The sequence below is a fragment of the Malus sylvestris genome, chromosome 5, assembly GCF_916048215.2.
Source record: "Malus sylvestris chromosome 5, drMalSylv7.2, whole genome shotgun sequence".
Lineage (NCBI taxonomy): Eukaryota > Viridiplantae > Streptophyta > Magnoliopsida > Rosales > Rosaceae > Malus > Malus sylvestris.
Genome location: NC_062264.1, coordinates 39,849,254 through 39,867,400, shown reverse-complemented (window position 1 = coordinate 39,867,400; position 18,147 = coordinate 39,849,254). Strand labels below are relative to the sequence as shown.

At 37.7% G+C, this 18,147-nt stretch overlaps 1 protein-coding gene across 1 annotated transcript; it reads right to left on the bottom strand.

Annotated features, from left to right (window-relative positions):
* Positions 1-12,407: 12,407 nt before the first annotated feature.
* Positions 12,408-17,299, bottom strand: LOC126623433 (nuclear transcription factor Y subunit A-7-like). The gene is made up of 6 exons (XM_050292330.1): positions 17,116-17,299; positions 16,283-16,349; positions 15,321-15,466; positions 13,519-13,623; positions 13,231-13,395; positions 12,408-13,135 (listed from the first exon to the last, which is right to left on the bottom strand). The coding sequence occupies exons 2-6, from the start codon at positions 16,308-16,310 to the stop codon at positions 12,950-12,952; spliced, it is 630 nt and encodes a 209-aa protein (XP_050148287.1). The 5' UTR covers positions 16,311-16,349; positions 17,116-17,299; the 3' UTR covers positions 12,408-12,949.
* Between the last annotated feature and the right edge of the window lie 848 nt (positions 17,300-18,147).

Here is an 18,147-nt window from a genome sequence, read left to right as displayed (position 1 = left end):
CACAAACAAGATCGACCCCTTTGCTTCCATTTTACATCTCTCTCTCTCTCTCTCTCTTTTGTGTGAAGGTGTAGGTTGAGGGTCCATATGCATGAAGTTAAAGAGGTGTAAAGGTTGACATGGATCGATAGAGAGAAGGAACCCAACTTGATAGGATATGCTCTCATGTGATGAGGGGAAAGTTTATTATGATTAATTTGCTAATAATTATGGCACAATATCATATAATTTTATACATAAATATATACTTGATATGATTAGGAGTGGGATTAAAGTATGTGAATTTTATATTTTTGTCAAAACCTTAGAAAAGGAAAGACAACAAAAAGGGTTTCAGTCATGAGATGAGAGTGAGAATGAGAGACTCTATACTAGTGGCATTTATGATCATTAGCTGCGTACCAACATGACAAAAATGATCACCATGCAGTCTTTAAATTGTCACTATATGTGGTTTTTGAGATTTTCGGAAACTTCTTTGGGTTGATTAGCTTGGAGCAGTATATATGTATGTTAATAGTCGGAGGCACACGCTTTTGACACATGTTTTAATGAGGTCTACTTCGTAATGTTTTTCAACGATTCAACTGTTTATCTTTTAGGTTTTACCTCAAAGATTATGCATGTCTACCAAAAATCACCCAAATCCAAATCATATGACCATTCATATGGATTAGATTTTAGTGTTTCTTTGTAGAATCGTATCAATTTCTTTACCAGAAATGAATGTCTTAATGGTTTTGGATTTGTCTAAAATTTTTGTAAGGATGATCTATGAATGAGGTACTAAAATATAGACGGTTCGGATTGTTGAAGTATATTACAAAATAACCCTACAAAATAAGTGTCAAAATATGTGTAAAACCGTGTGTATATCCATACGCTAATCCATATATATATGAACCTTTTTCTGAAGTTTAATTGTTCCTTATTTTGTTTATATGCATGTGAAATTAAGATGAAAGTATATAACTGTATCTAGGATCTCAAGTGCACATGAGGGACGTAAGACCATCTCCAACCGAATGGTCCAGGTGGCCGAAAATAGCACGAAAATCGTCTTCAACCGAAGGCCAGGGCAAATGGCTTGTGGGCCCCACTAGACAAAAAAGGGCCAAAGGGCCAACCGGCCAGCCCAATTGAGCCAGCCAGCCAGGTTCGGCCGGGCCACATGTTGACGTCATATTTGTTTTTTGTTTTATATAATATTAAGTAACATGAAACAACATTAAACAATATTAAACAACATTAAATAATATTAAGTAACATTAAACAACATAAAAAAAATTTAACAACATGAAACTTAAACAACATTTTTAAAAACATTTAACAACATGAAAATTATTGACAATCCATAACATAAAATTATTGAGGTAATTTAATTTAAGTAAACATATTAATTCAATTAAAATAATAAATTATGTTTGACCCTATGACCCTCGGTTGAAGATGGTTTTTTATGACAGGGCTATGCTTGGCCTGGCCCTTAGTTGGAGACGGTAAGAAATATGGTCATGCACTGTTCATTAAAATATTAATTTCTTGGATGACCAGATGGCTAAAACGAGCCATCTGATCATTTTTCGATTGAAGATGGTCTAAGTATTCTTAAACAATTAAAGTACAAGCTACTTACAAGCTTATAATTAATCCTTCGAGAAATTTAAACTGCAGTTGCAATACACATATGGACAAAGTTTTTTTCTTTTCTTATCGTCTTATTATATTATTCATAGAATTAGAGAAATAGATGTATGGCTAAGAAAGCACAAGTGGATAACCCCTCCAACTACAAATATTGCCAAATGCAAAAAATAGCAAAGATTTGACGTGTTAACTACATTGAAGTGATGTATGCTAACCAATTAACTCATAATTAGTTTATTTTTTATTTTTTAAAGGAAGCCAGTTGATGACTTCCGTCATGGCAGTTCACACTTTCAAAAGTCGGGAAGATTCACGAGTTACAAAGGCATTTCAACCTTTCTCTTACCATTATCGTGTAATTCGCCAGTACAAAAAAATCGTACTCAAAATATTGTTTGAAATTCTCCTCTAACTACATAGTCATCTCATAGTGGTACATAATTAGTAATAATATGAGACTTCAATTACCGTTTCGATAGATAAGCTGCCCGCTGCCCCTTATTTTTGGCACCCATGATTTTACTTTCCACCAAACATTACAATGGAACTTGTCATGCGTTTCCCAAGGAAATGATTCATGGATTGTTCTGGTGTGGTTTATATATCATAACAAAGTTATAAGCTGTTTGAACAGAAGTAACATCTTCGATTATCTATATATTATGTGAACAAAAAAATAGTAAGATAAGTCATACACCCGAGTGCAGATTGACTATGGTCATTCATACTTGTAAGACTTACTCCAACCTTTGAAGTAAAATTCAAATTTAATGTTTTAAATTTATTTTAACTTTTTCAAACCCTTGGAGTCAAATATGAGTTTTAACCCAAAACTTATTTTTGGGACAAATTTAGCCCAGAATTCCTTCTGAGTTAGTGGGTTAGCCCAGATATATGCGTATGTTTTTTAGTTTTATATTTATAAGTTTATTGAATTCAATAGTTAAGATTTAATATGATCAAATCTAACGCAAAAAAAAATAAAAAACTAATGGTCAGAATTTAAATCTAACAACTAAATTAAAAAAAATTCATGTGTTTTATATTCTTTCATATTGTACTACGAGTTTTCTAGTGTCGGTTTAGTGATTTTTCAATATTTATCGAAATATAAATATTTTAAAGTTAAAATGTTCATAAAATTAAATTATAGTCTACACAATTTTTTTTTAAAGTTACTTTAAGAATCTTAAATTCATTCTTTAATAATCTCAGACTATAAATTTAACCCAAAACGGTTAGAGAAGAAAACATATTTCTAGGTTAAACATTTCAAAATTTAACGAAGGGTTGGAGTAAAGTTCACAAAGCAAAAACAGCCAAAATAAGCTTTCGCGCCTATGCACGACTGATTGCACCACTCTTCTATAACAATACATATGACTACAGGTCCATTTCCACATTTGCTGGTTGTCCATTCCCAACAACCCTAAACTTGATATATGAGTTGAAAAAAAATATTCATGCAGTCCACAAAAGACAAATTCAAACAACGTTAGGGTTTTCAGACAAGAAGCGAAATGATTTCATGGAAGAAACATTTTTGAATCAGATAACGTAATATGAAAGTAGAAAACTAAAAAGAAGGTAATAGTGATGCGTTGAATTTAGAGAAGAGAAGAGAAGAGAAGCCAACATCATTGATGCGTTTTATACCCCATCTGACTCATCTGCTAGCTCTTAGTCAAATAATACCTATTTTTCTGATATTAGAAAAGATTTCAAAGTCGAATCTCTCATTCCTCATTAGTGTTTTAAAAGACGTGCATCGGGGCGCGCTTAGGCAGCCTTGGAGGCGAGGTTTCAGCAATTTCGCCTTTGTTTTCTTGGATTGGGCGGAAACTTACCTAGGTTTCATCGGGGCATGCCTAAGGTGTTGACTGGGCACTCCCGTGATCCAAAATCTTGCTTGAAATCTAAAATTTTTTGGAAAACTCTATGCTCTGTAACTATGTTGCAGCGGCGTTTTCACGAAGAAAACAACCGCACGAGGAAGAAAAAGGGTTTTTTATTTTTTATAAAGACTTGGCCCAAAATGACGTTGTTTTGGACAAGTTTTTTTATTCTTTTTAAATGACTTGGCCCAAAACAATGTTGTTTTGGCCAAGTCTTTTTTTTATTTTAATAATCACCGCAGTCCTTCTTCTCTGCCAATTCTCTGTTATTTTCACCACCCAATATCCCATTTTCTCTATAACCAACCAATACCCAATTCTCTTTGCTATATTTCACCCCATCCCCAATTCCACGATTCCCTAATTCCCTAATTCCTTAAACCCTAAATTCTCAATCCCAATCCTATATTTCAATTGTACTCCAATCTCATACCTCAATTTGTTTCAAATTTCTCCAAACCACCATAATTTGTTTCAAAATTCAAGTTTTTTAGTATTCTAATCTCAATATATAAATATATATACGATATATATTAAATTATTTAGGTCTTGTGAGGCTGCCTAACGCCTAGGCGGGGCTATCTATGGAACGCCTCGCCTACACCTCCACCTTTTAATACATTGTTCCTCGTTAATAAAAAAAACAAAGACCAACAAACTTGACTTGAGACCACGACTCCTTACAACTCACTCTAAGGTCATTTCCAACTGAAATAGCTAAACAGTCCCGTCTAGAATTATAGCTCTCTAAAAAATTATTTTTTAAATGACCAGTGTTAGACTATACTTATATACCATCTCCCACCGAAGGGGCTAAATGTTACATCCCATATCGTGTAGGGGAGTGGATCATGTAAGCCTTATATGTATATTCTCATCTTTACCTTGCACGAGACATTTTGGGAGCTCATTGGCTTCGGGTTCCATTGGAACTCCGAAGTTAAGGGAGTTCGCACGAGAGCAATCCCATGATTGATGACCCACTGGGAAGTTCTCGTGTGAGTTCCCAGAAACAAAACCGTGAGGGCGTGGTCGGGGCCCAAAGCAGATAATATCGTGCTACGGCAGAGTCGAGCCAGGGATGTGGTAGGGGCCCGGGGCGAGATGTGACAATTTGGTATCAGAGCCAATCCCTGGTCGAAAATGTGCTGACGAAGACGTCGAGCCCCTAAGGGGGGTGGATTGTTACATCCCACATCACCTAGGGGAGTGGATCTTATAAGCCTTATATGTATATTCTCATCTCTACCTAGCACGAGGCCTTTTATGAGCTTATTGGCTTTGGGTTCCATCAGAACTTCGAAGTTAAGCAAGTTCACGCGAGAGTAATCCCATAATGGGTGACCCATTGGGAAGTTCTCATGTGAGTTCCCATAAACCAAACCGTGAGGGCGTGGTTGGGGCCCAAAGAGGACAATATCGTGCTACGATGGAGTTGAGCCCGGAATCTGGTGGGGGCTCGAGGCGGGATGTGACACTAAACATAGCCCTCTAAATAATTTATCAGTTTTAAATTTATTGGTTAAGGTAATTAAACGACCTTTGGATGTTTTCAAATCTAGCGTTGAATATGAATCAATTATTGCAACTGATGAGCTGAACCCCTAAAAATGAGCTAAGAGAGGGCTGCATTTGGCTAAATAATGGTCTAGTGGACTCCATAGAATAATAGCTCAATCATCATTTAAAAATGAGTTTATGAACAAATCAGACCAAATTTTGACTTTTGAACCTTTGGCCCTTTCCATTAGAGATAACTTAAGGTCATCTCCAACCGGATGGGCTATGTTTAGCCCCCGTCTTGATTATAGCCCTGCAAGAAATTATTTTTTAATAAATAGTGTTAGACCATATTTATACACTATCTCCAATTGAAAGGGGCCATTTTTTAGTCCCCTCAATAATTTATTATTTTAAGTTTGTTCTTTAATTTTATTGGTTGATTGAATTAAACTACCATATTAAAATAAGGTTTCCGAACATATTTGAGTGCCACTTGTCGCTAAATGAATAAACATTCGTACATCATTGAAGTGCCACTTGTAGATGTGACTAGTTGAAAATTATTGAAAAAAATTAAAGGAAATATTATTGAAAGAGGTAAGAGATGTGTGTGTATGAAAAGAGTGATTGATGTGAATAAAATGTGAAGAATTGAAATAAAATGACGTAAGATAGTATGGAAGGGTGAAAAAGATGTGAGAAATGATGTAGAAATGTCTTAGGTATTTATAGGAAAAAAATTAGAATTTTAATTTTTTTTTAATTTCGTCTTAAAAAGGTAAAAAATAAAAATCCATTTGAGCCCAACTAAAAGGGCTGCCTGGCTGACTAAAGATGGCCAGCCCGATGCCCATATGGCTAGATTTTGGCATGGTGGGTCCCAAGATTTTTTGGCCCAGACCTAAATTGAATAAGGGTTTTGTGTCAAAAAAGAGCTATCCTTTGACATATGGCCCTATGACCGGCTCGGTTGGAGATGGTTTAGGAGGGACACTGAGAGGTCAAAGATTGATTGACTCCTTAGGCTATCTCTAATCGACCAGGCCAAAGGTGTAACATCCCACATCACCCAGGGGAGTGGATCATGTAAGCCTTGTATGTATATTCTTATCTTTATCTAGCACGAGGATTTTTAGGAGCTCACTGGTTTCGGGTTCCGAATGAACTATGAAGTTAAGCGAGAATGGGCCAGAGCATTCCCATGATGGGTGACCTATTAGGAAGTTCTGCTCGTGTGAGTTCCCATAAACAAAACCATGAGAGCGTGGTCGGGGCCCAAAGCGGACAATATCGTGCTACAGTGGAGTCAAGCCCAAGATGTGGTGGTGGCCCGGGCCGGGATGTGACAATTTGGTATTAGAGCCAATCCCTGGTCGGAAGTGTGCCGACAAGGACGTTGGGCCCCTAAGGGGGGTGGATTGTAACATTTCACATCGCCCAGATGAGTAGATCTTATAAGCCTTATATGTATATTCCTAACTCTACTTAGCACGAGGCATTTTGGGAGCTCACTGGATTCGGGTTTCATCGGAACTCCGAAGTTAAGCTAGTTCGTGCAAGAGCAATCCCATGATAGGTGACCCATTGGGAAGTTCTCGTATGAGTTCCCAGAAACAAAACCATGAGGGCATGATCGATGTCCAAAGTGGACAATATCATGCTACGGTAGAGTCGAGCCCAGGATGTGATGGGGGTCCGGACCGGCAGGGGAGTGGATCATGTAAGCCTTATATGTATATTCTCATCTCTACCTAGCATGAGGCTTTTTGAGAGCTCATTGGCTTCGGATTCCATTGAAACTCCGAAGTTAAGCGAGTTCGCACATGAGCAATCCCAGGATGGGTGACCCACTGAGAAGTTCTCGTGTGAGTTCCTAAAAACAAAACCGTGAGGGTGTGGTCGGGGCTCAAAGCGGACAATATCGTGCTACGGTAAAATTGAGCTCAGGATGTGGTGGGGGCCCAGGTCGGGATGTGACAAAAGGGCCATAGGCCAAAATATAGCTCGTTTTGACACAAAAACTATCTCCAACCGAAGGCTAGGCCAAAAGGCTTATGGGCCCCACTTGACCAAAAATCAAACACCAAGCCAGCGGGGGTGGCCAAAATGAGCCAGCCAGTCAGCCCCATACAGTAGCCTAGCCAGCGCCATTTATTGATTATATTCCATTTTCCAGCCTGAAATTCCCAAAGCAGCTCCATTCCATTTTCCGATAAAATAGCAAAGCTTAATTTTATGAAGAGGTTTGTTCTAGCGCCATTTGTTAGGTGAATTTGGCATTAACATAATTTAATCTTACGATAAATTACAAAGCTGTTTAGATGAAATTTTTTAAAATAAAAAAATTTCTAATTTTTTTTCCTATAAATACCTAAGCCATTTTTACACTATTTCTCGCATTCTTTTCACCATTTCATACTATCTTATCTTATTTTATTTCAATATGGTAGTTTAATTCAATTATGTCTGAAAACCTTAGAGACAAGTGACACTCAAAATATGTCGGAAAATCTTATTTTAATATGGTAGTTTAATTCAATTAACCATATTAATTTAATTAAAATAATAAATTATTGAGCGGGCTAAAAAGTAGCCCATTTTGGTTGGAGATGAGTTTTTTGTCAAAGGGCTATGTTTTGTCCTATGGTCATTTGGCTCATTCGGTTGGAGATGGTATAAAATATGGCTAGCACTGTTCGTTAAAAAATAATTTCTTGTAGGGCTATATGTAACATCCTACATCGCCCAGGTGAGTGAATTTTTTAAGTTTATATGTACATACTTCCCTCCCTATAGCACGAGGCCTTTTGAGAGCTCATTGGCTTCAGGTTCCATCGGAACTTCGAAGTTAAGCGAGTTCGCGCAAGAGCAATCACAGGATGGGTGACCCACTAGGAAGTTCTCGTGTGAGTTCCCAAAAACAAAACCATGATGGCGTGGTTGGTGTCCAAAACGGACAATATCGTGCTACGGCAAAGTCGAGTCCTAGATGTGGTGGGGGTCGGGGCCGAGTTGCGACACTATAGGGCTAAACATGGTCCTTTGGCCCTGAAAATGCCATATCCAACTGAAAGAGCTAAACATAGCCCCATCTAAAATTATAACCCTGCAAAATATTATTTTTAAATAAATAGTACCTGGCCATACTCATATATTGACACACATCGACCCGGAATGTCCACTAGGACTCCGAATCGAGCTGTGCTGGCCGACACCTGGTAGGTGATGAAGCCATAAAGTCTGATGATGTGGAAAAATTGGGAATAAATTTAAACCTAAGAGTGCCTAAATACCATAGTGCACTGGTGAGTGAGAATAAACCCACTTCACACGTGACGTTAGAGCATAAGTAAGTACAAAATAGTGAATTAAGAATCGTACCCTTGAAATAATCTCCAATACTAAGAATTGCCATGAATCTTCGACGATAAGAAAGCTCAGCTGATAAAACCTGGAGGGTGAAGACAAGACAAGGGTAAGTGGCCCTGTAAATAAGATTTTAAAAGAAACCATATAAAACATTATAACTCCTCACTGTAATACCTATATAATTTCCAGAAAAATCATAATATATCACAACATAGCATCTCATCAGTAGTATCAAATAATCATGCGATTAATAACTCATACTAGTACGCAAGTCAAAGTCACCTAGGGTGACCTGTATGACTTACCCATATCTCATCACATATACTAGTTCATCACCTATTTCATCACACATGCTAGCTCATCACATATTTCATCACATATGCTAGCTCATCACATATCTCATTACATATGCTAGCTCATAAGTCGGGAGTCACCTCTAGTGACCTGTACGACTTATCCATATCTCATCACATATGCTAGCTCATAAGCTGGGAGTCACCTCTAGTGACATGTACAACTTATCCATATCTCATCACATATGCTAGCTCATAAATTGGGAGTCACCTCTAGTGACCTGTACGACTTATCCATATCTCATCACATATGTTAGCTCATAAGTCGAGAGCCACCTCTAGTGACCTGTACGACTTATCCATATCTCATCACTTATGCTAGCTCATAAGTCGAGAGTCACCTTTAGTGACCTGTACGACTTATCCATATCTCATTAATATATCATCAATCATTACTAGCATATAAGTCAGAGTCACCTGTAGTGACATGTACGACATATTCATATGTCATCAATCAATCTAGCTGGAGTCACCTATAGTGACCTATACGGCATATTCATATCTCATCAGTCAATCTAGCCGGAGTCACCTATAGTGACCTATACGGCTTATTCATATCTCATCAATCAATTTAGCCGGAGTCACTTATAGTGACCTATACGGCTTTACGCCACAAAAGTCGAAACCATTGTAGTGGTCTGTACGACAAAACTGGGTGTAAACGAATACGCTCAAGTGCTACGATCACGTGAAGAGTCACCTACGAGTCGGAACCACCTATAGTGGTCTGTACGACAAACCTGTGCACCTACGTTGAATTCAAGGTAAGCGTATGGTGCGGGAGGTGAACATTACGTGAAGGATTGTGCCCTGGCCACGGGCGGAAGCACTAACACCAAGGTGCAGGTTTATGAGCTTTAAATGTATCTAATACAACATGTACGATTTATATGCAACCTGTACGACAATGCCGGAGTTTCCTACTATTGCAACCTGTACAACAGTGTCGGAGTTGCTTAAAACATAAATGTAGTCATACCATTACCCCATTAATTCAACTAATACCATATACTTCCCTGAATTTACCTGAACTTACCTGTGTGTCCTACGTTCACCTTTGCACTTTGGAGCGTTCACAATAATTATGTGCAAGGAATATACATATGGAAATACCAAGATGTAAGTCTAAAATTCAACATATCATAATATTTCCAGATATATAAACATATAAACAAATGGTCTATAACGCATAAACTGTAATGCCCCATTACCAAACTAGGCTATTGTCTCGATTATTCATTCTCATTTATTATATGGTTGCATCTAACATTTCGTTAGACTGCCTACGTACCCTAAACCGAGATCAAGCTATTCGTAGTTCGCAATAGTATTTCAAAGCATTCACAGTAATCATAAGCAATAATCAATTTATAAACATTTATGGAATTGTCAATTATATATATATATATATATATAATATAAAGTAGAAAGGAAAAGACCCACTCACCTAAGGTCCGCGCTACGACTCCCTAACATGCATATCGAGACATCATGAACCATCGTCGCCTATAACCAATTATCGAATCACATCTCAGAGTTCTGACCGATAAAATACATAATTTACATAAAACGCATCCCTACGCAATTCAATTCGGAAGATCAGCATCACAGATTTCCGATCCGTTGCTTCCAAAGATCCATATTATACTTCTTGAATAACATCCTAAGGTTTCACTATGATCCAAATGTCGGATCTCCGCCAATTGCCAAAATCAAGTGGCGGTCAACATTTTATTTTATGAACTTACAAATCCAATTCGAGAAGATCCGTACGTCGGATTCCCAATCCGTAAGTTCCTATGGTTCTCAAACATTACGTACTATAATATATTAAAGTTTGGTGACGATCCAACGGTCGGATCGTCGATTCATATAATGACCTATTAACGTAACGTAGAGAATTTAGATTTCAACAATCAACCTACGTCATACAACTACCAAAACTGAACTCAAGGTATCTAATTAGCCTAAGAATAACATCGACGGCCTCTTGGCCATGCGCCGTCGCGGGTGGTGGTCGGCCGCCCCAGCTAGCCGAAAATTTCAACTATTTCTAAAAATTCTCAAAAATTACAGAATTGAAGTTCTCAAATAGTAGAGCAAACCTTATACCTGCGGCCAAGGCCAATTTGGACGGGAAAAGCTCCAATTTTGCTAAAACCGTACAAAACCCTAGAATTGCGTGTGATTCGATTCGACCTCCAAACTTGCTCCAACGCCTCCATGGGCTTTGTTCCTGGGTTCTAGGGGAGTGTTTTGGTAGTGGTAATTGAATGAAATTGTTTCAGGTTTGGTCGATCTCGTGCAATCCTTCCTGCGGCACCCATTGTGGTTTTTCCATCAAACTTCAACCAAATTCCTTCAAATTTTGGGTGGAAATGGAAGATGGAGGGCTAGGGTGGTGTTTCTAGGTAGTGGTTCAAGACAATTCACCAAAAATTGGCCAGAAAATGAACGAATTTGGCCTTGAAGCTTGGCCAGGTCGCGCAGGTTAAGGAGAAGACCCGACTTCCCCTTCTACTCACCTTCCCTCATTTCCCTCATTTCTCTCCTCTCTGGTTCGTTAGTCTCATCTATTTCTTCTTTCTGATTGGGCAGTAGCCCTCTCCTTCTCCTTTGATTCTTCTTCTTCCCGATTCCCCCTTCTTAGCCACACCCATGTGGCCCAATCATTTAGTACAAAATAATATAATATTCTTAGAATAAATTATTTCTTCAAAATACATTTGGTTCGTAGCTCCATAAAACTTTAATTGTAACTCCAAATTCACTTCTGCTTGCATTTACGAGTTCGTATCGTCGAATACTTCAGGAATACATTAAAAGAATATTTAGTACGTTTCACTACGCGTTGGTCAATGAAAGTCAACACCTTCACTTCTAGGACATTTTTGTAATTTAACACTTTAAAAATTATAAAAACTACAATTTTTAGGGACGGGCTGTCACATATATCATCTCCAACCAAAAAGGGCTAAACATAGCCCCCTCAATACTTTATTAGTTTTAAATTTATACTTCAAATTTATTTGTTAATTTAACTAAACTATCGTTGAATGTTTTTAACATTAGACGTTCAATTTGAATCAATTATTTCAAGTGAGGAGTTGGGGCCCTAAAAAGGGGCTAAGAAAGAGGCTATATTTGGCCAGCCTGATGTCCCTTTGACCAAATAATGACACCTGGTGGGCTCCATAGAATTATAGCACAACCATCAGTTGAAGATGAAAGTTTGAACAAATTAGACCATTTTTTAACTTTTGAACCTTTAGCCCTCTCCATTGAATATGGTCTTACAACCCGCACCAATGGCACCGGGCGGTCGAGTATTGAATGAATAGGCAGCCCAGCCCCTTCCCTTTAATTTTAGAATAGAGATCGATCACCATCTCATATTGCACCGTTCTTCCCCGCCCGAACACCCCCTGAGTGCCAACCTGCTCGTGCTCATAGCTCGATCATTCTTAGCAAGGAGAACAACTTACGCACTAACCTTTTCACCTTCTGCACTCCTCCCCTTAATTCTGTCGCTCGATTGTCAGTTAAAATCGCTTAACGACACGGAGGAGACACGGAGGAGTCCAGAAGGTGAAAACGAGTGCAGAATTCAATTCCCGTTTAGTAAACCCTTCATCTTCACAAAGGAAAAAGGATGCACCCAATTTCATTAACCATTAAACTTATTGTCCGAATCGATAACAAACGAATACAAGTCATATAACTACTACCAATACTCTACTACTAAGACACAATCAGCAGCCAACCTAATCTCTCTGCCGATCTAATGAAGCATTACCAAACCAAACAACACAACTCTATATTTTGTCCTACGAGTTTCCAACCTCACAAACAGGTTTAAGTTCAAGCGTACACCACACAGCATTCTTAACCGTCACCCTCTCGGGAAACAAAGTGCATCGGGTTAAAACGAAACCCGTTGTCGACAAGGTTATATCACTCTACTTCAATAAGACTCTGCCTACTTCGTCTTTCGCAACATCCCTACAAGCCTAATACTTTAGAACCTATACATATGCTATTGCTAATGAACCTTCAAGTGTCCAGCCACAGTGAAGCACTACCGAGACTAACGAAGCTGGTATTGGGACCTCCGTCCCGGCGGTTGTTGAAGAATAAATGCTTCCTGTGGCCCCTTGGGTGTTGCAATTGCTTCTGAATTATTTAGGACGTTCGATCAGAGGAAGCAAGCTCATTTTTATCAGAGTTCAAGTTGATATTTGACTGGGATTTGTCACCCGATGTCATTTCATCCTGTTCGTTCTCATTTTTCTTTGCATTAAGAAAGCGACCCCCGCATCCTCTAGCTCTTCTCAATGCATGCTGGTGTCGAGATTCATGCAAGTATGGCTGCAAGAGTAGTTTGAAGTGCCAATGAATAAATGAAGCCTAACTAAACGTTTCATTGAACACAAGATGCAAGGATTTGCAATCCACAATACTACCTTACGATTCTTAAGAGCTTTATTTTCAGATTCTGCTTTAGCACGAGACTGCCTACGTCGCAAGATACCATGATATTGTTTTGCATTTACAAACACAGGTTCCTCAACTGCATCTGACGGCAGTGGAACACCTGCTTGCTGGATTCCCATCAACTGAAGATGAACCTGAAATGAAACACACACAGTAATAACAATAAATTTCAGGCTCATAAGCAAAATGCGGTCTCATCTTGCCATATTCAAGTACTATTATCAAGAAATGGTATCTAAAAGACGGGGAAGATATACCGTTGGTTGTGCGGCCCCATAGGGCTGTGAAGGATATGGCTGTGTTTCATAGGGAGCAAAGATGCTTCTGTAGTAAGGGTCTGGATAGGGGTAAGCTCCTGGTGCCTTCAATTAGACAAGCGAAGCATAATGTATCAAAATATTTGAAATACAATTTGGTACAGATGATAATTTCTCTGTTTTGCTCTCTAAGTTGTATATCTAACTAGGCAGAACCAGAACATTGATATGCTGTTTATTCAGTTACAGAAGCACTTACAGCAACCAATTTGTTCAAACAAGGTCAATAGTTTCAAACAAATAGTGAAAGTAGTCACAATCAATTATTTATACACTAAAATAGGAAGGCAAAGTAAACAAGGGTATTCTAGGAAAGGCTCACCTAAAGAGGAAAAACTATGCATTAATGTATAGGGCTAAGAACGCTTACAACAAAGTAGGTAACAAAATGAACCAGATGAAATCTTAGGCCAAGAGGAGACATGCACAAGCTGCCTCACAGGATATTGTTTATTTCAAAATCTATGCCAAGTGCCAACTATAAGAGTTCGAAGATGATTTCCTCACATTATTATTGCAAAGGAGCTGGTTATCTTAAGCTTAATCTAAAGCATTTACATTAATATTACAAACAAACATCTACATGAAACTTACCTTGAGAAGCAAAACTTACCAATGATCCTTAACATTCTAGATCTAGAATAAGAATATTTCAAACGATAACAACAATTTCGCCAACATTAGTTTGGAAGGAAGGTTGCAAGAGCAAGTAGACGGTAAATCATAAAGGAAGGATAAAGGAAGAGAAGGAGATTTTTCCTTCCATTTGTTTAGTAAAAAGGATGGAAAGGAGGAAAAGAAGTGTAAACACAACTTTCATAATTATACCCTTACTTAAATTTAATTGCTTTGGGACAACAATGCAACCCGAAACAAGATCTCTACTAGAAATTAAACCCCCACAAAATCAAATTAAGAATTTCACGGGTCAATTTGAAACACTTCCTTCCATCTCCATCCTTTTTTTCCCTTTCAAAGCATAGTTTAATCTCTTTATTTACAGAAGATCAAAATTTTTGAGACTCAACCATATAAACTGCCTAAATACCTTGGAAAATACAACATTGTCTTCAAAATAAAATGCATTGATCTTTTATTTCACGAATAGCTTTTTCCATATTTTTTTTTAAGTGTAAATTTTGCAATGAATGTCCCTAATTATGACCCACTATGCTGACAAAGAATCATAACAGTGTGATACCTGTAATTTAGTCCTATTAATCCACCAGTTGTTTTACAAGTGATAGCCTCTAATCCATTTTTTATTTCTTTTGCTTTTTCCTTTCTCAATCTTGGATGCATGTCTTGAAGGCTAAATCTACTTTCTTTCCAACCATATACAAATTCTCTTGGGGGCCATGTGCTTGCACATTGCTTCCCCAAGTTTAAGAAGCAAACATCTCATATGTAATAAAATTGCAACTTCAAAATCATTAAAAAGAACAATAACTGTAAATTACTTGATGAACTAAGTAACCTGTTACCACATATATGCTTCAGCACATTCTAAGACTTGACGATCAAACATGGTGTATAGGATCACCAATGTATACAGGGCAACATCTACATAAACGTTCATCTTATCTTCGCTACCTGGAGTCATGACAAACACACACATATACAAATATATGGCACCAAACAAACCACAAAATGGATGACACAACAATAAAGTAGAACTAGTAATGGACTTCCTCTTGCATGAAAACAAATCAACAATAAAAAAAAAGTTTTAGATGGATTACCACTGCATGTCCTGTTCCAAATTGTGGAGGTACTGCATACTGCATATTTGTGGTTGGTACTCCGGGATGAGACATTCCAATTGCAGGTAAGGATGAATGAACTTGAGACTCTGAATGACTTTGCTGGTCATCAGAATCACTATTATCTGCAAAACCATTATCGTAAAGTATATAACATTGCAGTTCAAGAAATGGTACACAACCACACAAGTGAAAAAAGGACGAAACAAAAACCATGATGCCAAACATCACGAAAAGAAATAAAACCAAAATCAATAACAAAGAATTGAAAGAATTGAAAGCTTGAACGTCAATGTTATACAGCCAGAAATATGAGAAAAAAGTGCAGTACATCACCACCTCGGTCATTATGTAGCATGGAAGCAATATAAGAAACACGTAGTCGGGACGTGATAAAACAGCATTACTAGACAGCATTAAGGCCGACTAAAACAACACAAGGTAGAGCCTCCCTTAGGGCACACCTCAAATTAAAGGGGTAAATGGATTATCAGTTCAGTGAGATGGTAAATTATGTAAACCATAATTCGAAGTCAGGAATACCCAAGGAAGTTGAGGACTGGAACAGAAACAGATCTTGCTAACATCAAACCATGATTTCAACCTCAACTTCAGAAATGAGATGGGTATTTGGCATGAAAAAGGTAGGCAGATGTTTAATCTCACAAAAAGTTATTGGGTTCTAGAATAATCCACAAAAAGAAAACGAACAAACCCTTACTTGAACAAGTTTAATACAAAATTTACACCATTATTTTTATCAAACAAGCAGAAGAACCAAAACGACCAATTTCTTGCGACATTAACGACTCCAGCTCAATTAAATGCCAGAAACATGCGTCCTTATCCATTTACAGCAAGTCGAATGGACTTAGTCACTCAAAGGTATCACATATGATATGAAATTTATGAATATGGATTTTGGGGGAAAAAAAAATTACCAGAATGATGGCGCACAGAAGAAGTCATGAGGATGTTGTATGTGGAGAGTTGGAAAACAATATGTAGCTGCAAAGTAATAATCACCCAGGTCAATGTCATACCAAAATAACATGTTACTACAATAATAAGAAAGTATGACATTGCTGAATTGGAAATCTATTAGTGTAAAAAATAGAGTCCATCTGTGTGAACGAGTGTCACCACTATCACTAAAAAAATATCTCAAAAACAGAAAATTACAAGCAGACCCAATCTACCAACACCAAGGCATCAAAAATCAACCGAACTGCAACAACACAATCGGAATGTTGACTCCCATTTCGAATGGGTGAATACCAGATCACAATGGAGCAATCTTACCATTGCGTCGAGGCTCAAAATACATAGATAAACAAATCATCAATAAACAAGAATTCCCTCTACTCTAAAGTTGTAGCCAAAGCTGCAGATTTATGCTTAATAATTCTTCAAGAATGCCTTGAAACAACTAATTTAGCTCATGAAACATAATCATGGTTAAAAGCAAAAAGTAAACCCTACCCATCTCAATAATTTCCAATCGAACCAATTAAGTTAATCTGCATGCCCAATTCCACAATCAAGTAAGAAACACAGAATTAAACCCAGAAAATTCAGCTCAATTAACTCTGAAAACACCTAATAAGCAAGCCAAAAAAAATCAGAAAATCCACCAAATCAGCAAGAACAAACAAGTCCCCAGTTCCATGCATTTTCCCCCCCAATTGCACCAACTGGAGAATTCCCCATAATTGGCAAGGCAAAATAAATTAGAGAGCAAAAAAGCTAGGGTTTCGAAATTTGGGAAATTTACCCTTTATTCGCTGGTTGCTGCCACTTAATTAGTAAAAATTCTGCTTCTTCGGCAGGTACGAAAAATGGCGTCTGACGGAATCAGAATTCCTCTCCTCTCTCTCTCTCTCTCTATACATATATATCCATATTATTATCTCTCTCTCTCTCTCTCTCTCTCTCTCTACATATTATTACTACTTTCAGCTGCATGCCCATTTATAGCCATACAACATTTTTATTTTATTTATTTATTTTATTTTTTGTGTTTTATTTTTATCGGTTAAGTGTCGAGCAGGATCGGGAGAGGTGAACACGTGGCCTGTCGGATGGAGGGGACTGTTTAAGGCAGGGGGGAATGTGCTGCCCAGGAGGAGGATTCTCTTCCTCTCTTATTTGAACGGTCACGATTAAATCACGTCAACATCTTATATTGATATTTTTATAGAGACAATAAGATAAAAAACAATGTATTAGAGGAGGAGAAGGAAAATGATGAGAATAAGAGGAGAGAAAATACTACCCCGTCGGAAGATAATCTGGTCCAGAAATTCAGCGGGGCCTACTGCGCGGGTGAGCGCGCGGGATTGAGAATGACCGCTGAGCTACATTTCCGTTAGGGTCCACGTCTCTCTAAACTACCAATTTCAAAGTTTCTTGACAAAGATGCTTAAATACACAAAAGGAAATTATAGCAATAATTGTTCAACTTTAATTCAATTGAAATAATGGTTTTTTTAATTAAAAATTTAATACTATTGGTTCCCTAACTCTTCAAAACGTGCAACGATGGTCCTTTTCTTTAACTCTGTTGGAACGTCCGTGAAAATGAGTCACGTTCCACACACATAAGGTTGAATTGAGCGGCAAATATAGAAAACCAAATGAGAAAAATTATAACAATAGTCCCTCAACTTTAACTCAATTGGAGAAATAATCTCTCAACTTTAACTCAATTAGAGCAATGGTCCCTCAATTTTAACCCAATTGTAGCAATGATCATTCTAATATAACTTATTTTGATGGAATTCTAACGGAATTAACGAAAATGATC

Coding starts and splice junctions, on each gene's coding strand:
- LOC126623433 (XM_050292330.1), bottom strand. CDS start 16,310: ATGACTTCTTCTGTGCGCCATCATTCTG. Junction 15,467..16,282: donor TTCTGTGCGCCATCATTCTG/GTAATTTTTTTT, acceptor ATGGTTTTGCAG/ATAATAGTGATTCTGATGAC. Junction 13,396..13,518: donor ATGGGGCCGCACAACCAACG/GTATATCTTCCC, acceptor GTTTCATTTCAG/GTTCATCTTCAGTTGATGGG.